Source organism: Perissodus microlepis, chromosome 4 (assembly GCF_051167445.1).
Source record: "Perissodus microlepis isolate ML-2025 ecotype Zambia chromosome 4, ASM5116744v1, whole genome shotgun sequence".
In the NCBI taxonomy this organism is placed as follows: domain Eukaryota; kingdom Metazoa; phylum Chordata; class Actinopteri; order Cichliformes; family Cichlidae; genus Perissodus; species Perissodus microlepis.
The window spans coordinates 11,967,611-11,989,153 of record NC_140464.1 but is presented as its reverse complement, the minus strand read 5'-3'; the positions used below and the strand labels follow the sequence as shown (position 1 = coordinate 11,989,153).

The following is a 21,543-nucleotide window of genomic DNA, read 5'->3' as shown; positions in this document are numbered from 1 at the left end:
ATGTGTAGATGCTGATCCAATGAGCGCTCGAATAGCTACGCCTCGCACGTAATTGTCTGTGCGCGGGGCCACTCAGAGGCAGGCGAAGGCGGGCCTGGGTGGATGGATGACTGGAGTTTCCCTTGCGGTCTGAAGATTAATGGAAGGGGTCTGTTGATCTGAGGAATCGACTATCAGGTGGTCGGTCCCAGGAAACCATTGCACTTGACGGCTTCTTTGGAAACGAATGAGGAGAAATCAAGTGGGATAAGCGCCATTGTTAAAAAAAAACCCCGACTATACTGGACATTTTTTTAAAAAAAGGTCTCAAGTGAGAAGGCCTGCATACACTGAGAGAGTACCTGGTTAGTTAAGGCCAGACTGCGAGGAACGCTCAGAAGCTAACTTTAGCTTGCTAGTTAGACGGAAGTGGCTTTCGACGATCTGTGCCCGGACTTGAGTTTTTTTTTTTTTTTTTTGTTTTTTTTTTTTTTGGTACAAAACCAAGCCGTCTGTGGAAATAAATAACAACTAATTGACAAGTTGATTTGTCCGTGCTTGCTGGAGAAATCGACGAGCTAACGCTACCAAGCTGACATCCGCTGGCTATCTCTGCGAGCTAACGCGCTAAGCTGAGCTAACTTAAAGCGGCTAACGCTTGGGGCAGTCTTCTGAGTTTCCCTGAAGTCACAACGGAAGAGTGCTGCTTTGATCTACATTTACATTTAGTCAATAATGATAGCTGTCAGCTAGTAGCTAGCTGTCAGTTTCATTGAGTCCAGTGACTTGCGTTAACGGTGTAACAATACTCAGTGACTCGCAAAGGAAAACTGATTCCGAGCCAAGGGACTCCACCATCAGCCTGCCATCATGGGCAACACGCCCACAGCAAAGAAGGGGAATGAGATGGAGAGCGGTGAGTTGTACCCTTTACCTCTAAGTTGAAGCAGCTAGCCCGATCATGCCGTCTGCCCCTTAGATCGTTTTGCTATAGTCATTTCCTGTTTCCCATAATGACAGGTACATATGGAGTATACAACCTAGCATCTGTACAGTGCATCCATAATGAGACCACATTAAAATGCTGCAACGGATTTTCTCTAATATGAAGAAGTGTTTGTCAACCTAGACCCACGAAGGACACCCACCCGTGGTCATTCACCTCATACACTGTCATACACTTTCAGCCAAAGTTGTTTTACTGTGAGGCCACGGTCATCTCATCGGAACAGCAGGGGATGTTATTCATTTTCTCTGCTCATCCTGTGGGAAAGCTCGTGACTGCGAGCTTGAGGTTATATTCAGAGTTACCAGTGAGGATGACAACAATTGGCCTCATACAACAGTCATAGGTTTCCTTGCGGTTTGTGTTTTTTAGGTCTTCACATCAGGTCATGAAAGCCGACAATAACAACGCAAACACAAAGCCCACTGTGCAGCTGCTTTCTTGTGCACTTCTTAGAATCGCTTCAGAAAAATAAAACTTTCTTCTCTGTTTTTGAAGCCAGAGGAGAGATGCACATACTACTTTGGATGTTTACATTGACCTCCTAGGACCTGTCGTCCACATATGTGGACATAACATTTTGGGTTTTTTAGACCAAAATACTCAATTTTGCTCTACATGGGCCTGATATCCACTTACGAGTACATTATACTGCTACTGTTCTATCAAATTTTTAAATTAATATCCTCATATATGGCTCTTATTTTTCTTAAAAACAAAAATAAGGTTAAAAAAAATGCCCAAATATCAAAGAGAAATTAAAAATGCATGCCGTGGAAGAGTTCGGGTCTTAGGAGGTTATGTTTACATTAGGATGTTTACATTAAGTGATGAGTGAGATCTTAATGCAGTGACTCTCATAGAGCAAAAATAACTGTTATCAGTGGAGGGAGGAAAATAATGCCACCAGGACAGGGTCATATGATGCATGAGGGCAATTTGTCTGCAGGCACAAAGTTGGGAGTTGAGGAGTCTCTTGAACAACATGTGATGAGCGGCATTTAGAACAAGGGCACTTGTATGCGTCACGGAGTCTGTGTAATGTGGAGAAAGAGGTGATCTTGGACCATCTTATTTGTTTGTTTTTGTCTAGTATATGTTTGTTGTTGTTTTTATAAAAAAGTTCTTCAACAAAAGTAGAATAAAAACCCCAAAGAAATGTTAATCATATACAATAATAAGTATTTTTTAAAATGACTTAATTTCTTATGAAAATAACTCAGTCAAAACATTTGAAGTTCCTTTTTAACAGTCTGGATCACAGGGTTCCAGAAAAGTTTTGAGAGGACACTGTTTTATGTTTCCATAACACCATAAATGACGCTCAAGTGTGCAAAGTCTGAACGGGTACCTGTTAAATGAATGTCAGCTCCTTGCTGCTGGTAGAGAGTAAGTGTGAAGAATGGCCTCTAGGCTCTCTACTGTACTGTTACCCATGTAAGAAGGCCCAGGCTTTCAAGAGCCCTGGCTCAAAGATTTTTAATTTTTTTCCTCAGGGTTGTAGACGTAAATGAAACTGACGGATTAGTAGGTTAAAAACATTGACAGAGGAGGCACTGCTGCCGGAAGGTCTTTTCATACTTCGTCATACTTCACATCTTTATCAGTCTGATCTACAGAGACAGGTGCAGGCAAGGGGTTGAAAGGCCACACCCAGAAGCATCATTTTCCACAGAGCAGCTAGAGATTAAGGGCAACATGGCAGCCGCCTTTGTTTCCTACGTAAAATGGAAGGACAGTGTTGAGAGCTGGTCCAGGTGTTTAACACGTGTCGCGTCCGAACTTTCCAGGCTGGGCAGGCAAGTGAGACACTGAAGTGCTGTGCAGAGCTGACCCACAGGAAGAAGCAGGGCGGACAGACAAGTGAACAGCAGTAGGAAGTGAAGGAGCAAGGAAGTTCCAGCCCAGGCTCTGCACAGTTGGTCATCGCTTCTTCTGCTCTATAGACTAAACAGCCATACAAGGATAGCTTAAAGTTTGGGCCTTTAAGACGACGTTAGTTGAGCATTTTTGTGGAATTTCTCCTTGGTAAAATATCCGGACGTACAGCACTTTTTAAAAGTCTACACAGGACATCAGCTGGCTTCCCTCCAGCATTGTGTGATGTCTGTAATTCACAAGCTGGCAGGAAGGCTGTTTCATCGAGCTGGACCCTGTCTAGGGGACATAGGCAGTGGAGAAGGCAGACATGACCGACCACAGGAGGAGCTAGAGGCTTGCAACTGGAGTGAGTTTTTATTCTGGAGCTGGGCAGTAGCGTGGGTTAGGGGTGGAGCTGTAGCTCATGCTATGTCCCTTTAGCTTAGTCCTTCAGGGGCAGAGGGGAAACGTCTGACAGATAACCAAGCTGTGTTTTCTCGATAATGTTGTACTAAATTAATCTCTTGAACTGGGGGATTGAGTGTCTAACGTTAATGTATAAAAATACATACGCAGAGCAGAGCACCCTGATGTTTGTGTCTGCTCAGTTACCACTTGTTTTTTTTATAGTTACAGTGAAAAGGGGGGCAGTTCTCTGTGCACTGTGCTGCACAGCAAAACACTCAGGCTAAAACTACACAACATAAACAGATTTTTTTTCATTCTTTGACTTTCTTATGCTTTTGTCACTGTCCTCCTGACTCTAGTTTAAGACATTTTTCTGTACCTTCACACTTAAAGTGCTCTCATTGGGCTTTGCGAAACGTTCGCTTTGCGTTAGTGTGTTTTAAAGTTTTTTTGTGCGTGAACAAAAAAACTCAGCCAAGTCTACTTATAAGGCAGTTATTCCCTCTCACTAGGAAAAACATGCTGCTTCTGAACTGGCAAAAAGCCTTATTGGCCAGTTCAGTCTTCTTTTTTTTTCTTCTTTTTTGTAACTTAATAACATCACCCTGCAACATATTTACATAATGGCTTTGTGAAAGTTACTTTACATGACATCCAGAGTGTCATAAGTGCATCAGCTTTGGAAGTTTTTTTTCTTTTAAACCTACGTTGCCTAGATAGGTTTTACGTGATTTCATGCCCATTTTTAAAGCACAATCACTTTCAGCATCCATCTAAAACAAAAAAAAACTTTGCTGTATAAAATCAAATGGATTTTGATTTGTACTACCGCTATTTTATCAGGACTTGTACATGTACTTTACTCAACACAGATCGCCAAGAGTAAAATCATAATTGTTGCATTGTCTAAGAAACTGATTTATGATTTAACGTTATGCTTTGTAATTCACTTACGATGGCAGTGTCCCAATAACAATAGGAAAAAAAATCTCTTAACGTCAGCCATGCAAAATGCTATCTTTGATGTGTCCGCAAGCCAGGGCTGTGTCAAAATGATAATACTGAGAACAAATCAGAAATTATGAAAATCTTTAACACAGATTGGAGACTTATGAATAAGTACCGGGTTTAATTGTTGTTTTCTTTGTACCTTTTATGCTACAGAGCAACCTAAACTAAGCTGGCATCCCCAGATAATACACGTGCGGAGAACTTAAAAGTGTCTTAGGGCGTGTCCTCGACACTCAAGGCCAATGCCAACGCCCTATTTCGCAGTTTTAAAAATGTTCATCCTGTCTCTTTTTCCTCTTGCCCATGTTCTACGTCTTTGCCAAGTGCCATGATTCGTGCTTGCAGGCAAACGTAGCTCGGTGTTATCTCATTTTTGCTGGACCTGCTCACTAGTGAGAGGAGACTGGATTTTTAGTGGAGGGGGGAGGGGAAGGCGTTAAAGGAACATGAGCAGAATTAGAGGCAGGGTGAAAAGTTGAGTAGCGAGTAGTTTACTAGTCTCGTGAACAGGAGAAAAAGCAGACTAGTCAACCATGGACGCATGAAAACACAAGATAAACCGAGCACAGTCAAACGGTTGAGGTTAAACATTGGTTAAACCTTTGCATATGTATTTCAAATCAACATTCGACAATCAAATCACGTTGTAAATGTTGCTGAAATGTGTGATACATTGTGTCATTGAGACACACGCACACACAGTCAGATTAGTTAGCAGTCCTTGCACTACCAGCCTTTTTTCCTTGCTGGCGTCAGCCGATACACGACCATTAAGATCCAACATCAAAGTGTGGCACAACTGCACTGGTTCAGCAGCTGTCATCTGCTTACTTAACATCTCGCTTGTTTAAAACTTCCCATCACAGAGAGGGAGAGAGAAAGGGGGCCACAGCCGTCTGTCTGAGCTGCAGACCATGTTAGGGGTGGGTGGCATGATGGGAGCATCTTTTAACCATTAATGCTTTTCATTAATCAGATGATGTTTGACTGAGTAGTATTTCTGGTGGCGACTTGCAAGGGCTGCAACATTTAAACATGCAGATGACTGGTCATGCATAGTCCTTTTGAAGAGAGGTATTGCTGCAACTTATAGTATAAGGGTCAAAAACTGCATGTATTTTTAAAGTATGTGAGCATTTTGTTGTAAGAAAAAAAATTGCTAATGGGTGATCAGTGGGTCCTGTAAATATGAGCAAAACCTTGGTCAGTTAAGCAGTTATGACACAGGATGTTTGTGTGCTTGTGTGTATTTTGAATATGACAATATAATGAGGTAGCACTCAATACAAGTACAACTCCGTCTATAAATATTTGTGGGGTTCATGACCTGCCCCTGCTCTGCATGCAGCTGATTTGTGTAATGGTTAAAGTTTTTTGGGGTTTTTTTGTGTGTGTGTGTCGTAAGCCTGCACTGCTTATCAGTTGACCTCAGTGTTGAAAGCCAATCAGACATCTCAGGCAAGCTTAGAGCACTAAACTGACAACATGGCAAACTGACACTCGCTGCTAAATAACCCTGAGATCCAGCAGCATCCATGCATCACAAAATCTCCTATACCTGTTCTCAAAATGTGGGGTATTTTCACTTGCTTAATTTTGTCTGCCATGGATGATTGAAATATGCAGCAGTTCTCAAGCTGAAATTACACGATGAAGCTGATGGTTATAGACATTTTACCTGCATGTGACATTCATTGGAGTGGAAATGAATAGTACTTGAAAATACCTGGGTGGCATAACTATATAGACTCAATGGCCAGTTTATTGGGCATACTTGTTAAAGTGCTTTTTGAGGCAAATATGTAATCAACCGATCAGATGGTAATTAATTAATACATTTAATAGGCGTTTAAACATGGCCATTACCACCTCCTGCAAATTCATTAACAGAGCCTAAGACTGAGGTCAGGAGGATCTGCTAGAGCTGAAAGGTGATTTTAAGTGACTTTCACATTGGCGAGGTGGTTGATGTTGGTGTATTTCAGAAATTGCTGATATACTGGGATTTCCTTCACAGGCATCTTTGGAGTTTACAGACAGTGGTATGAAAAATTGAGAAAATATTGAGTGAGTGGCAGTTCTCTGCGTGAAAATGCCTTACTGAGAGGCTAGAGGTCAGAGGAGACCAGCATTTTGAGCTGATGGGAAGATGACACTAACTCAAATAGCTAATTTGTTGCAACCAATGTAAGCAGAAGAGCTTCTCTAAACACACTTAACCTTGAAGCAGAAGACCACAGTCAGGTGACAGTTCAGAAAGCAAAGGACTCCAGTCCTTTTAGTCCTTTACACTAACTAGTTCCTATAAGCACTGTGAAAATATATGAAACTCGTATATAAATAACATCACATGTTAAACAAAGAATTTAGTCTTGTACTGACTTTATTAGAGTCCTAAATTCTTCCTTTTATGCTTTTAATGCTACTCTCTTTTGCTTTTTTGTTTTGTTTTTAATAAAGTAAGCAGCTACATGAGCTAGCTTTAAAACCAACTCCTCTCTTTTCCAGAAAAGAAAGTACTTATTAGCCTCGGGTAACACATTGCTTTTGCCTCACCTAGTTTCCTGTCTATATGTGTGTAGGAGCTGCCTGAGCTCCACCCATGGTTAATCTCAGAGCATGGAAGCAACATGACAAAATGTGAAGTAGTCTCCTTTTGCAAAACCCCAAAACCTCTAAATGGCGGGCACATCTCCTCTCCTCTCTGGGAGTATCGCTGCTGTATTTTCCTCAACTTTCATCTGTCTTTACTGTCCTCACTGCTGATAACAGATTGCTATGCTTCCTGGCTAGGTTGGCTTCTATTAGTTTTTGCGTCTCATGATTAGAACCGTCAGATTTAAGGGTGTACCTTTACTGCAGCTTCCCTCTCAGTACACTTCAGGGTGCTCCTTGTGTCCGTTAATGTTTTTTGTTTTGTCTCTCTGATATTGCAGTATTTGGCAAAAATGTATATCATGCATGAAAATAAGATTGATCCCACACTACATGACTGGCTGTCAGCTCGCTTGCCCCTGAATTGGTCAGTAAATGAACACGTCTGCTCTGTTTAAGACGGTAAAACACTCCTCATTCATGACTTTGTCAGTATTTGTCCCCTCCCTGTTTTCATTTCATGGCTAAAAGCTGAGTTCTCACCTTTTACAAGCATTTGATCTCATTTCCATTTTACATACAGCTCTGTTTGCTCATTTACTGCTTTCTTATTCACCGCAAAGGCTTGTATGCTATCTGAACAAGGCCTGGTGTAGACTCACACCTGATTTTGGCGCGCTTTGCGGTTTAATGTCGGTCAACTCGCCCTAATATAACCCCTCTATTCCTGCGTCAGAGTGGGGCAGTGAGGCCCAGGGGAGAGATGTGGGATTGATTTTTGGAGGATCAATTCAACCCTGGCACTAAACAACAGACTCTGGTGCTTGTGTGTGTGTGTGTGTGTGTGTGTGTGTGTGTGTGTGTGTGTGTGTGTGTGTGTGTGTGTGTGAGTGAGGAGGGGGGGGTTCACTGTGGTTTGTGCCTTCCTGTTTTGCTAGCGTCTCCTGAGAGTGCCACTTTTTATGTTTCTGAAACGCCCAGATCATCTCTGAAAGTTTTTCATCAGTGACATCTGATTGGCTGTGCTAATTGGGGAAAGTTTTAGCTGCTGCTAGATGTGTCTAGTTCATCTCAAGGGTACTTGCTTAGGCCTAGTTTTCCATAGGACTTCATCTCTGGGTTGGATAAATATACCAGCTAGTGTTTTATGCCCCCTCCCCCTGATGATTATGCCCCTGTTTAGATCAATATAGTGTGTGTGTGTGTGTGTGTGTGTGTGTGTGTGTGTGTGTGTGTGTGTGTGTGTGTGTGTGTGTGTGTGTGTGTGTGTGTGTGTGTGTGTGAGACATGAGAGGGAACAGCAGTGAGTACTTTGTGTACAGAATAAATATTGATACAAACCAAGCAAGGGACTAATTGATCTGCTCGAGTCTAACGGGAGCAGCACTGTTCTCCATACTATGAGTGCACACTGGAGGTGGATGCTACTTTTTGAACTTGGTCTCCAGCAGAGTGAAAGTCACAGGAAAGACTGAAGACTGCCGGCAGGGACTTTTGGCTGGGTTTTTGTGGATGTGTGGGCCTGCTGACTTGACCAGAGTGCTGTCAGAGGGGGAGGATAGGTCATGAGTCAGTGGCTGTGAGGAAGAGGCCAAGAAGTAGTATAGGGGAGACTTTGCAGGGCTAATGTGTGACAGGAAGAGCTCCAGAAGGCATGCAGGGAAGAGGGAGTCATCCTCACGCTCAAGTGAATTGGGGTCGCGCTCGGCAGATGCTGCAGCACCAGAGGTACCCATAGTCCTCCCAGATGGTAAGAAATTTGGAGCTACAGGAGAGTAAGAACATGGATTTAAAAAAATATATATATATATATATTTTGATCAGCTGCATCTCCATTGGTACTCCTTGATACCAGTCCTGTTGCTGTGTCCATATAGCTGCCAGCAACTTCTTTCCATGTCTTTCCTTTGCGCAGTTCCAAGTTATTCCAGTAATGGCTTTTTCTGCTTGGAAGTGGAAGTTGTGCAACTTTCACAGGAAATGTTTTCTCCCTGGTGACCATTCTGCTTCCATTGCTCTCTGAGAGCCACAGTGCTCCTGACATGTTTATAGGAACTTTAGTCTTTGCCATTGTTGCTCGCTTTCTCCCATCCAATTGTTGGAGCTGCTGGTCTTTTGAGAATTTGCAGGAAATTATGTTTGCTAGATGAGGATTAAGGTTTTTTTTTCTTGGTGTGTGTTTGTGTGTGTGAGAGAGAGAGATGCACAAATACTTGCACGAGACATTTATGAGTAGGTAGCTGTTTGTTTTTCATAATTAATTTTCAGTTTTCTGATTCAGACATCACTCCAAAAGGACATTAGCCGTATCACAAAGCTGATGAATAAACGACCGAGCACTTTCATTATTGACAGTTGACTGGCTTAATTTAAACTGTGCCCCAGGCTGTTGTGTTCTATTGATCGCCAAAGCAAACAGAAATTCCACATGATCATTTAAGCCTTAACATTTTTTTAAGATTTTTGTAAATTTTTGTAGTTTTAGTATTGATTTTAAGGTAACAGCTATCCATAAGCTTTCGCTTGAATTCAATTTTTTTAAAAAGATGTCAAAATTGTTAAGCTTATAATCTGATCGTTAAAAGTTGTTGAGTCGTTCTCCACACTTCATTTATGTTTTTGTAATAACAGCAACACAGAAAAGTGGACTCAATTTTACTAAAGCAGTTGTCGGCCTACAACTGTCACCATTCTCTTTCCAGTACTAACAGTATAAATAGCACACTTCAGCTCAGCAGCTGTGCACGGTGCACTGACACTAAGGAAGAATGAGGAAGGGTTGGTTATCTACATGTTCCCACAGAGCACTGAGATTAACCCCATAAAGATAAGGGGGAAAAAAAAGAACTTCTTCATATGACTGTGTGTGTAAAGTTGTTACAGTCTGTCCACAGGATTACAATGCCACTCAAATGTATACCACTTAGGAATGTCTTTTTCTTCTTCTTCTTTTTTTTAATTAAAGAAAAAGTCATCTCCATCTGTGTACCATTTAAGCTGAGTGCAAGTGTTATGACTGTCATTAGTTGGTTGGAGTCCTAAAATAGCCAAAAAATAAACATGCTTCTACCAAAACTTGTTAGTGTTCTTGTTCTGATAAAGGCAGGCTGTTAAATGCAGGATAAAGAAACCTTGAAGATTTCATATGAATGTGTGTACTACTCCCTGAGAACAGGACAAAATGACTTTCTTAACGGATAAATGCCAGGACTCAGTGCGCAGCTGATTGTTTCTCTAGATGTACTTACCTTTCTCAGTTAAGTCCTAAACTAAAGCCCCTTTTCCATTAGTACCTACTCGGATTGACTCGCCACAATTCGACTCGGATCGACTGGTTTTCCATTACAATCCCACGACGTAACTAACATGCGACACGAACACTACAATAAAGGTGGGCGAATATAACAAGAATATACCTACTGCTCAGTCTGTGGCTTGTCATCAGACTCAGGGATCACTGGGTTGTTTTTTTTGTAGCCATTTCCCTCGTTGGCGGGTTTCAAAAATGGCGTTTTTGACTTTCGTAAACAAGATGCTCTCATGGGTGACACTAACGAGCTGCTAGTCAGCGGCATGAAATCTGACGTCACAGTTTAGTACCTCCTCGGATTGCTTGGAACCCCACCTGAGAAGTCACTAAAAAAGTACCCAATACCAGGTACTATGACCTAATGGAAAACCCTGAAAACTGTTGCAGACTTGCTGAGTTGATCTGAGTGGCTTATCTCCTTCATTAAATACTACTATAAGACTGCACTGGGGTTTGGACGACATAGGTCCTCATACAAAAGCGTGTACTAAGTGTCTTGGAAATTAAGTCCCACACGAAATAGCTTTAATTTATTACACAAAGAAATAGACTGTGAGGATTTCAATGTCGTTTTGACAAACTCAAACTCGCAGAGGCTGATTTCGGCTTTGCTGACTAGATCCTGACTGATTTATCAGTTTTCAATATTAGCAATTTATTCGTTTCTGCATTTCTAATGGCAGATAAATGAACATTCGAAAAATAATAAAAGCAATTGAGAAAGGCCTTTTACCATTTTACGTGAATTGATGTGGCATAGTTTATCTGTCAGAGAGCAGCTCTTTGGTTGCCAGCACATATTTGGAACACCACAAACAACAGTGAGGCGATTGGGACAGAATGTAAACTGATACATACATAACTACACATAACAAGTGTCAGGGAAAAAGTATTGGTCAATATAATCCATATACTGGATTTTTAAATCACTAAATATTGATAGCAATATCAGTCTTAAAAGTCCTTGTATGGCTTGCGTTCAAGTACTGACGTGATCTGCGTAACCTTTAACATGATAAACTTGTTTTATATAACAAAGACTCTTTGAAACATGACTCCCAATGGTAGTGTGCCAGAAAATGAGTCTCTTTATGCCTGTGTTGCCATTAGTCTTCAATGAATCATCATTTTCAAGATTTCTCATCAGCTTCAGGTTTTATGAGGTTTTTTTCACCAAGGACATTCAAAGTGACCCCAGACTTTTGAGCAGTATTTTCAAATTGAATTTAAAAATATATGCAGATTTAGATCATTTTACTTATTCCATTATTCTCCAGTGTGCAGTCAAAGAAGTTTGAGGCTTCAAAAGATGAGTTTGTTTAGTCTAAGCCTGAAGTGATACCTCAAAGTTGTTCTTTGATGGCAGAAATGTTGATTTAATGAAACCAACCTGGAATTCTTTGAAATTGATCACTTAGTTGTAAGAACAAAAAAAGAACAGACTAGAATGAATAGTAGTTTGTTTAGACTCAAGTTTATTTAAAGCTTTACTATTTCAATTTGGCTTTATGTTTTTCATTTGTGTCTTGCTATTAAGTATTGCTGTGTTGTATTATTTTCTCTATTCTGTGAATAAGGTCATCTATAGCATTTTTTTTTTAATTTACAAATTTGACAACTTTAACTATGTGCTACGTATTAGCTTGTTCTCTTTCATTGCTGCTTGCTGTCAGCAGCTGATAAATGTTGGCCCAGGTAGTAAAGACCAGATAAATCCAGACATCCAGTCATCACAAGCATGTTATGTTGCTCTCCATATAAGCTTTCCAGTGCTTCAATATCCTTATAAAAGTCTTATTAAATTCAGTTAGGTTTGGGTGAAAACTCTCTGAATGGGAATTTTGTTTCTCTTTGCAGTGAAGGAGTTTCTTGCCAAAGCCAAAGAAGATTTTCTGAAAAAATGGGAGAATCCAGCACAGGTGAGATGATGAGACATAATTTAGTTTCTCCTCATTACTGTGTCACTCTGTTATTTGTAGCATGCATTAGTTTTAGTTGTGTTGAGGCACTGTATTGTTAGTGTATTTCACAATGAATCGTGACTTGATTAATGTTTCTTACACTCATTTACTCAGATAGCCAGTGTCATGGAAAGAGGCCTGCCCCTAAACTAATGAAAGCCCATTCATTTTTTAAGGGCAGTTCGCCCTCTGCTGGGCATGTGTGTAATAATACAGTTGACAGCCACTTTCAGTCGCAGAATATATAACCCTGCTGGATTCATCAGGCTGTTAAGGAGACAGCATTCTGTCATCCAGACGTGGATCGCTTATGCAGATGTTCCTCGGGGCTACTTTCAGACACGAAAACGGTGTCTGCAGTTGCAGGACTTGATGTGGAACCTACTCTTGTGAACTGCGACCACACTTTTGAATATCCATTTTTGCCATTGTTAAGAAGAAGCATGATCTCTGTGTCGCGCAGGGTGCTACAGCGAACGACCCACCCCACCCCTGACTCAGAGAGAGAAAGAGAGAGGGACCAGCATAGATAGATCATAGACAATTTTCTCAAACTTAATATAATTAGAAGAGATTTGGTGAAATTAAGTTTTAAATGTGAACATGTAATTGCTTTTTAAGGCATTCGGTAGCGCACCGAGCTGCTTAGAAAGAGGCACGCGAGTGCAACTGCACGCGTTTGCCCCTTAATGTAACTACATGCATTCAGACTTGTGTTGAATGAGATGTGCTCAGATTACTGTAGCACCTTTTATGGAAAATTAACAAGGTCACTTAATCAGCAGCGAAGCCACGACATGTTTAGATGCTGTCAGATAAGTTAACCATGAGTGTGCCTCAAACAAAAGACGATATGTCCGATTCATAGTAAAATATCTTGTTACTGATATGGGATGGCCTTTTAGTTCACGTTTAGCAAAAAACTATGTGGGGCTTGTAAGGACAAACAGATTGTGATCGTTCTCTAACTGCCATGGTCTTCTGTCTCCCAGCAAACTGCGGCGTTGGATCACTTCGAGCGTTTGAAGACTTTAGGCACGGGCTCGTTTGGTCGAGTCATGTTGGTGAAACACAAAGAGTCTGGTCAGCATTACGCCATGAAAATACTTGACAAACAGAAGGTACGGTATTTTTGAAGAACCTAATTCAAGAGTATATTGGAGAGTAAATAAATATGACTCAATTGGGTGCTCTGGCTTGTATCGTAGCATCCCTTGTACAAAAACAGTTATACCAAGATTGTATGAACCATTTGTTCTCATATGTTCTTACAAATACTGGCTTTGGAATTTCCAGAAGGTCACGTTGAAGTTTAGACGTTTTCCAGTGTCAAAAGACACTTTCTAGCTTTACATGTCAAAATTTCAGGAAATTCACGCCATAACTACATCATAACTGCAAAACCCCCTGAAACCCTGTGGGTAACCTGACAAGCACGTCATAGAAATGGAACTACGCGATGGGTCGACACTGCTCTCAGCTATTCTGATTGGCCTTTTCCGTACTGTGCATTTTTGGTTACTTTTTCACAGCGTTATTTGAATTTATCGAAATCTGTCCTGAGATGTAATCATTGTTTTGGGTTTTTTTTTGTTTATTTGTTTTTCTTTTTGACAGCCTGTTTACCTTCCTATGTCCTGATCCCTCACAGGTAGTGAAGCTGAAGCAGATAGAGCACACACTGAATGAGAAGCGTATCCTCCAAGCCGTCAGCTTTCCATTTCTGGTGCGACTGGAGCACTCTTTTAAGGTACGCATTTGTGTCCTTCCACTTTTGTTGTTTATCTGTAGTAATTTGGCCGGCTTGTTTATGCGTGCATGCTTTACGTGTCAGTAAGTCTTTCCTCATCTCACTACAGGACAACAGCAATCTGTATATGATAATGGAGTACGTGCCTGGGGGTGAAATGTTCTCACACTTAAGGAGGATTGGTAGATTCAGGTGAGTTGTGTTAACTCTGATGAAAGGCCTCCATGTGCTGTTCCCAGACTTTAAGTATTGAGCCTCGTATGTTGTTTTTGCAGTGAACCACACGCCCGCTTCTACGCAGCGCAGATTGTACTGACCTTCGAATACCTTCACTCGCTGGATCTCATCTACCGAGATCTGAAGCCAGAGAACCTGCTCATTGACCAGCAAGGTTACATACAGGTATGATTTACATGTTTGTATTCAATCATCATCATCAACAACATTTGCTGCTTAGTGTCTCTAAAAGTGCTCTCCCCGTATGCGACTAGCAGCTAAGGGCTGTTTATTCTGTTTCTTAGGTAACAGATTTTGGGTTTGCAAAAAGGGTGAAAGGCCGAACTTGGACGCTTTGCGGGACTCCCGAGTACCTGGCGCCAGAAATCATCCTCAGTAAAGTAAGTGTTAAGCAGATTAACAGGGGAAATTTAGGAAGCAATTGCTTCATCAGCTTTTAGACTGTGAAACAGCTTTCTTTTTGCTGTTTCCTGTGAACATTGTAGTGTGAAGTGTTTGTTAGCGGACATGTTTGATGCCCTTTGTTTCTCGTGTGTTCTGCAGGGTTACAACAAAGCTGTGGACTGGTGGGCTTTGGGAGTACTGATATACGAGATGGCTGCTGGTTACCCACCCTTCTTTGCAGACCAGCCTATTCAGATTTACGAAAAGATTGTATCAGGAAAGGTGAGTTTGGCTACCTGGAAAAATTTGTGTAGGCATTAGAATTGTGCACTTATCCCCAACTAAGGACTCATTATTACCACCTACTACTGCTTCAAATACACACTGTTACATTTGAACTTTTAGCCTTTATGATTTGAAAAGTGTATAAAATAACGCATTTAGCTTTTCAATTATTATTTCTGAGAAATACTGTCTATGAATCAAGAGGAAAAAGTTAATGTCGACTCTATGAGCCGCCGCAAAACTCATAAAATCAAATGCAGACAGAACAGCACAGAGCACGAGCTGCAGTAGAAAGAAGTCGTGCGTGACGTGATTCCTCTGTAAAAACTGTTTAATGTAATGTGTAGTTTATAGCTCCCAAATGTCATCTCTGACTTTCACGTATGGTCTCAACAGTGGTGAGAAAAGCAAAAGAACAACTAGCTGGAAGCAACTCCTTAGACACAAATGTCTCATGCAGCAGAAGGTTCAAAGGAGAGTGGAAACAAATGGACACAACCACTCACAACCAGAGAACCATCAAATTTAATTAAGCCGTGTCTCTGTGCTCTTTATGTCTACACAGGAGTCTTTTAGGCACTGTATTGAGTCGTAGGTACATTAACACCGTAGGTGCATGTTTTAAGCACAGGAGAGTGGGGTGCTTTTCATTATGCTAGACACATCTTCTTATTTCCCTTACTGGTATTACTTTCTATCACCTTTGCTTCTCATAGCAAGAGAGAGAGAAAAAGAAGGATACATCAGGTTTTCCTTGCATTTTTGCTCTTCCAGTAGGCTCCTCATTTCTTCAAGGTGCATTTATGATTGTTAGAAGATCTTCCATGATAGCAGGGAGGGAGGGGGGGGGAGAGAGGATGCAAGAATGCTTGTTAGCAAAATGAGAAGAATCAATATATGTATATACTTTGGGCCATACTAAAATGCAAGCTCTTATGCGTGTGTAGCAGGATTGATTAAAATATAAATGTATCTGCTTTGAAAAATGCACATGACATGGAAAATTGAAAACAGCCACTAGAGCGCCTTCTCTGTAGACATGTTGGTGGGCGCGATTTTCCACCTGAAGGTCTAGAGTCTCGCAGTGTATTTAAGTGATTATAGGAGGAAGGAAGGAATAGTTTATTCCAAACCAAATATAAAAACAATTTCAACCTTGCATGAGAATATAGAGCCATGAATGGTTGTTACACTTCAGTTAATATTTAACTGAATTAGCTTAATTTTCTAAAGTTGAACTCTTACGTCAGAAAAGTCACAATAAGACATTTTTTTCCCCAAAATGATCAGCCTCGGGCCTGAGAACACACTCCGAACAACACTCTGATTGCTTTCTGTGGTTTGCAGGTTCGCTTTCCTTCCCACTTCAGCTCAGACCTGAAAGATCTGTTGAGAAATTTGCTGCAAGTGGACCTGACCAAGCGCTTTGGCAATCTCAGGAATGGAGTCAATGATATCAAGGGCCACAAGTGGTTTGCCACCACCGACTGGATTGCCATCTACCAGAGGAAGGTAAGAGGCCAGCTTTCATGCGATAGGAACGTGAACATAAATATAAACACAGTCTGGGGTCTGAAAAAACGAGTCGGGGTAAAAGTCCCTCAGACCAGCTGTTTTTCTAATGACCAATAGGTGGTGATTGTATTTAAATCTGTGGGAAAATGACCCTGTAGCTCATTTTATTTTGACAGATGATTGAGAATTTATGGTCTCAATCACTAGTTTCATGTCTTATAGAACATGGCAATCACATGGTTGATCATTTTGTACATTATTATGACTGTTACAGTAATATTAAAAAAAGCAGGGGCTGCTTTAGAGCGATGCTACCTCTTGACATGGAAACGTAAAAAAATACTCCAAACAATGGTTGTCACTATGGTAGCTACACCCATCTTTTATATACAGTTAATGTTCATAAGTGTTTCTTCGTATTTACAATTGAAGGAATGGAGAAAATTCCTTATTACATTCTTTCCTTAAAAACGAAACTGCTTTTAATGAGATTTCGGTCAGCTTAGGTGTGTTTTGTGACTGCGGATAATTTCACTGTTCTGCCTGTGTACAGAGGGTATTTCAGTGGAGGTTAATGGGGAAAAATATGCAAAGGTTTTAGTACTTTCCCCTTTCCTTCATGCAAAAAGTGGATTCTGCAGAAAACAAAAGCACTGCGCCTAATTTGAAAACCCATGTTCAGCCTTTGTCAGTATAATATGAATACAAATACAAGTTTGAGCTCCTGAGTTGTAGCTTTTAATTCCTAATTCACAGTTACAGTTGTCAAAGGATTTTACAAAGTTTGAATAGCTCTGCATAAAACGTATGTTAAGGGCAGCTGCCTTTTATAGGTAGACCTGACACCACAGACAGGTGAACCTGTCCCCCCCACCACCTCACTTCTCTATTTGTTTTTCAGTTTGATTACATTTAAAGCTAATGTGGATCCCCTGCTAAAAGACAAATAACTGATTAATGTTAATTGAATGAGTAATTGTGCTGAATAACCAGAATTATGGCATTTTTTTTGCCTTAATCAAGCAGCCTAAGTTCAAATATGGGCATCTGGGAAAGTGCATGATTACACTGATGGTCCTGCAGGGTGTTCACAGATTGATTATCAGACAAACATCACAAATATCAATGTAGGAGTGTTTCATTGAAGACTGCATTTGAAGTTACGCTTTTAACCGCTTTGTCTGTGCGTCTGTCTCCCATCTGCGTTCCAGGTGGAAGCTCCCTTTATTCCTAAGTGCAAAGGCCCTGGTGATACAAGCAACTTTGATGACTACGACGAAGAAGAAATCAGAGTCTCCTTCACAGAGAAGTGTGCAAAGGAGTTTGCTGAGTTCTAGATACCAACCACGGTAGTGATATTATGAGAGAGAGGCAGGGATTTAGAAAGTTAAAGGGGGTCTGAGGACAGAAAGCACTAAAGTGGACTGATAACTTGCTTATATGTGATGAGGAAAACGATGTAAAATCCACCCCCCAAATGGAAAGACGGAGGCAAAGTGATAAAAGATCCAACAGAACCAGCAGTGTTGCCTTTTTGATTGTTTCTCAACTGTTACCTTTACACTTTATTTATCCCTCTTGTGTTTTGTGCCAGGGGCTTGACAAGAACAGGCATAGGTTGTGGCTGTTCAGCTAGATTTGTTTCTTTCTGATGGTGTAAATGACATGTTTTCAGTCTCTGCAGGTTGAGGCATTGATTTTTCTGTTAAGGTACTGAATCTGCTAAAGCTCCTTTTTTTTTTTTCCTCTTTCCCCCCTCCCCCTGAGCGGGCCCTCTCTTCAAGCTTCTCTAAGAGTGATCGTTGTATCTTGTCTCCTCCCCACCCCCAGTCTCCTCTCCACCTCTCCATCCCGAATCTGTCCAAGCAATACCAAGTCCAACAGCAGTGCCTATCATAATGCCAACTGGTTGGAAAACTGTGTCGAAAGCGTTGGTGCAGAGCTTTGGCTACGGTGGCGGTGGCCCTCGTGCCCGTTTTGGTTGAAAGCTTGAAAAACTCTCTGCACCTGCCTTCGTCTGCTCAATGTGGCATGATTATTGGGTAGATGATGCACTCTGCTGCTTGCCGCTGAAGCAGCGGCGACCTCTTTGATCAGAGTGAAAATGATTTATCACAGTAAACTTCACTGCGGTCCTGCTCGTTTAGGGACCCGCGGGAAGTAAACATGAGGTCTGCATTTAAGTCTGTCTTTCTCTTAGCTGAATTTATTAGAGCATTTTAAAAGGAAAAAAAATCCTATCAGTGATCATTTTGTCCTTTTTATGTCGATCTCTGTGCTTGTGTGTTATTTAGTGCTCACGGGTGGGTTTAAAAAGCTGTGATTTAGCAGCAGCTAACATTGTGGTCACACTCCTGACTATTGTTTATTTAATTCATAGTACATTTATACATGTATATTGATATATATAAATATAAGATAGAGAACATGAAATATCCATCTTTTTTCAACATATGTCTATGTCTCATAGCTGTGAAACTGACTTTAAGATTTTATAAATAAACAGATATTATATAAATTCTGCCAAATTTGCAAACTGAGAAAAATGCAGTTTCCTGTATGTGACTCTGATGGTGGTGGATTTTAATACGCAAAACAGTAGCAAAAGGTTTCAACAACATGTGCATGTTATTTTTGTACAATATCACTTTTAAAGAAAGACGGCAGAGCTTTGTGCTTTGCTCATGCCGAGGTACCTGAGATCACGAATAATGTTTAACATTAAAAAGGACAGTCAGTGCTCTATTGGAAGATAGATTGGGAACAAGACCCAGTTAAATGTGTCAAAGTTCTTCTGGGTTTGGGTCATTATTCAGTTGTAGGGCAGCAGATTGCAGATAATTGTCACCGGGGTTGTGCTTCTCCTCTTCCCTGACCTTTTTGCCCCACCCCTTCCCTTTTTGTAATTCTCCCTACATGCAACACCTTCATAGATTTACAGTCCAACCAATTTTCTTTTTCTTTTTTGAACTGTTGGGTTTGGGAGTGTTTTGTTTCTTTTATTTTTCCAGCTTTCTCTGTAACAAATTAAAACCAAGGAAGCAAACCTAAAGCTTTTTTTTTTTTTTGGCCAAGTTTCTTTACATGGATGCAAGACAATCGCAGACCAAATCTTATTGCTGGTTTGTTGAGTGAACACAATGTTTTGGTTCATTGAAGGACTTAACGCTGTCGCCCACCTGCCATCCATACATAGGCCTTAGGTGCTAGACCTTGTCCATCTCACTGAAAAGTTTCTGTGAACTGTTTGATGTGCATCGAGCTCTTTGTCATACAGTCGTGTAACGTGACATGTTTAGAATGTTTTGGGGGGGTTTTGGCTCCAGTTGATTTCAGTAGGCTTGAGTGATCATTTTTGGCAGTGTCTTAATACGATTGAGATCAATCGCAGGATGCTTTTTTTTTTTTTTTTTTTTTCCCCTGTTTTTTGAGAATGTCTTGAAATGGAGAAGTTTCAGTGCTGTTTGGAAACCTGATGTGTGTGGGGTTTTTCTTTTTCTTTTTTTTACATGCATTTCGTTGGCAGGTTTGGTTTTTCTTGCACGTGGTAAAGCAGCCCAATGAAAAGACTTCCCTCTGGGCCTTAGACATGTTTGAAAAAGCACTGTTTCCACAGCTAACGGTCTGGTTGCTGGTTAACCTTTTTTCGGGGGATTTGTTTGAGCATCACACTAAACAGTAAAGTTGCTCACTAACCAAGCTGTCCAGCCTTTTGAACACAGTGAAGCACAGGCCACACAGTTCATTTGTGCTAAATATTTGAGTCCTTTAATACACACTGTAATGTTTTGAAGAGGGCACATGTAATGCCTTTCTACCCAGCGATGACTAAACCGTCGACTGGTAGAAGGCAACGCCACTTGATCCACTTCAGACACCGAAGCATCACACTTTGTTTTTTCTTTACAATACAAGACGTATTGTCACTTTTCTATCAGCTATCAACTGCTCTGTGCTACTTAAGGTTTTTTTTTCTCCCGTCTGCCTTCTCTTTTCATCAAGTTTCCACACACACTTCTTTCAAACATAACACTTTTTACATCTGAGATGTTTTGCGTTCATATTTTCTAATTGTATTTTCAGAAAAAGAGAGGGGAAAAAAAAGCAAAAACAACATTAATCTTTCTCCTCATGACCTGGGTACAGTGATTGTGTAGTCTATTGTACCTTTTGGGAAACAATACTGTATATCCTTGCCTTCGACAGTCTTAACTATCTTACCCTCTTCTGGAGAACTTGACAGATACCCTTAGAACACAATGAGTATGTTAAAAATATATATACATAAAGTAATATTTTGCAAAATGTATCATTCCAATAAAGTTTTACTTGTTAAGACTAATATGTCTGGGTTATATGTAAACTTTCTCTTCACTTCGCAGAAAGCAGTTGTAGGGTAACAGCTGGATAAGACAAATAAACATGCCGGTAGGTGATAGCAGATGCTGTATTTCCACCGTCCTGTCTGTTATTGTGAATGCTTTAAGAGGATAGCAGGCGCAATTGAATAATGCAGTGTTGTGTTCATCCTGTCACAGTATGGTGTCAGTTACCAACCAGCTCCCAGCACCCCTTTTCCAAATGTAACCCCAACCTCAGTGCACTCTTTTATTTTTTCTTCCCCCTCTTTCTTTCCTCCTCCTCACTTGCATCTATCTGCATAAGTCATACAGTTGTATGCAAAAGGGCACCCTGCGGAGAATTGCATATTTTTGTTGATTTTTGAACTGAAGACCAATAAATACGACTCCTGCAGCAAACGCGCATCAAAAATGAATTCTCCACATGTTAATGCACTTCTGCCACTTTGATTTATTTAATGAAATAAAAAGTACTTGTGGGCATGTGCTGTTAAAAGCTTCAGCTTGGGTTTCATGTGTGGATCGCTGTCGTCTTGCAGAAGTCAGCCACTTTTTCAGTTGCGCTTCCTTGGCTCGATCGCATGACATTTGCATCCTGAATTTGCTGATAGACAGTGAAATTTTTTCTTCCCTTTTATCCATGCAATGTTTCCTGTGACACCACCCAAAAGCACAATATCCCCAGCCCCAAGGTGTTCTTTTCATCAGTGCAATTCCTTCCCTCTCTTTCTCTGAATATATGTGTATTGATATCTATAGATCTATATATGTATCTCCAGTAAATATGACCAAAGAGCTGAGCTTTTTGTTCTCCATACAAGTCTGGCCTATCCAGATGTTGCTCTGCATGCTTCAGATGCTGAGTTTTTATAATAGGACCT

At 40.8% G+C, this 21,543-nt stretch overlaps 1 protein-coding gene across 3 annotated transcripts; it reads left to right on the top strand.

Annotated features, from left to right (window-relative positions):
• The first annotated feature begins 89 nt into the window (after window positions 1-89).
• On the top strand, window positions 90-20,643 carry prkacaa (protein kinase, cAMP-dependent, catalytic, alpha, genome duplicate a). Of its 3 annotated transcripts, none has more exons than XM_084925743.1 (10): window positions 90-895; window positions 12,027-12,088; window positions 13,123-13,251; window positions 13,782-13,880; window positions 13,990-14,072; window positions 14,156-14,282; window positions 14,402-14,497; window positions 14,661-14,783; window positions 16,134-16,298; window positions 17,513-20,643. In XM_084925743.1, exons 1-10 carry the CDS (start codon window positions 850-852, stop codon window positions 17,636-17,638), a joined length of 1,056 nt encoding a protein of 351 aa, XP_084781869.1. In that variant the 5' UTR covers window positions 90-849; the 3' UTR covers window positions 17,639-20,643. The 3 variants fall into 3 exon arrangements, with proteins under 3 accessions (XP_084781869.1, XP_084781870.1, XP_084781868.1); XM_084925744.1 differs by lacking the exon at window positions 90-895 and adding an exon at window positions 2,168-3,212; XM_084925742.1 differs by lacking the exon at window positions 90-895 and adding an exon at window positions 8,173-8,609.
• Window positions 20,644-21,543: the final 900 nt, after the last annotated feature.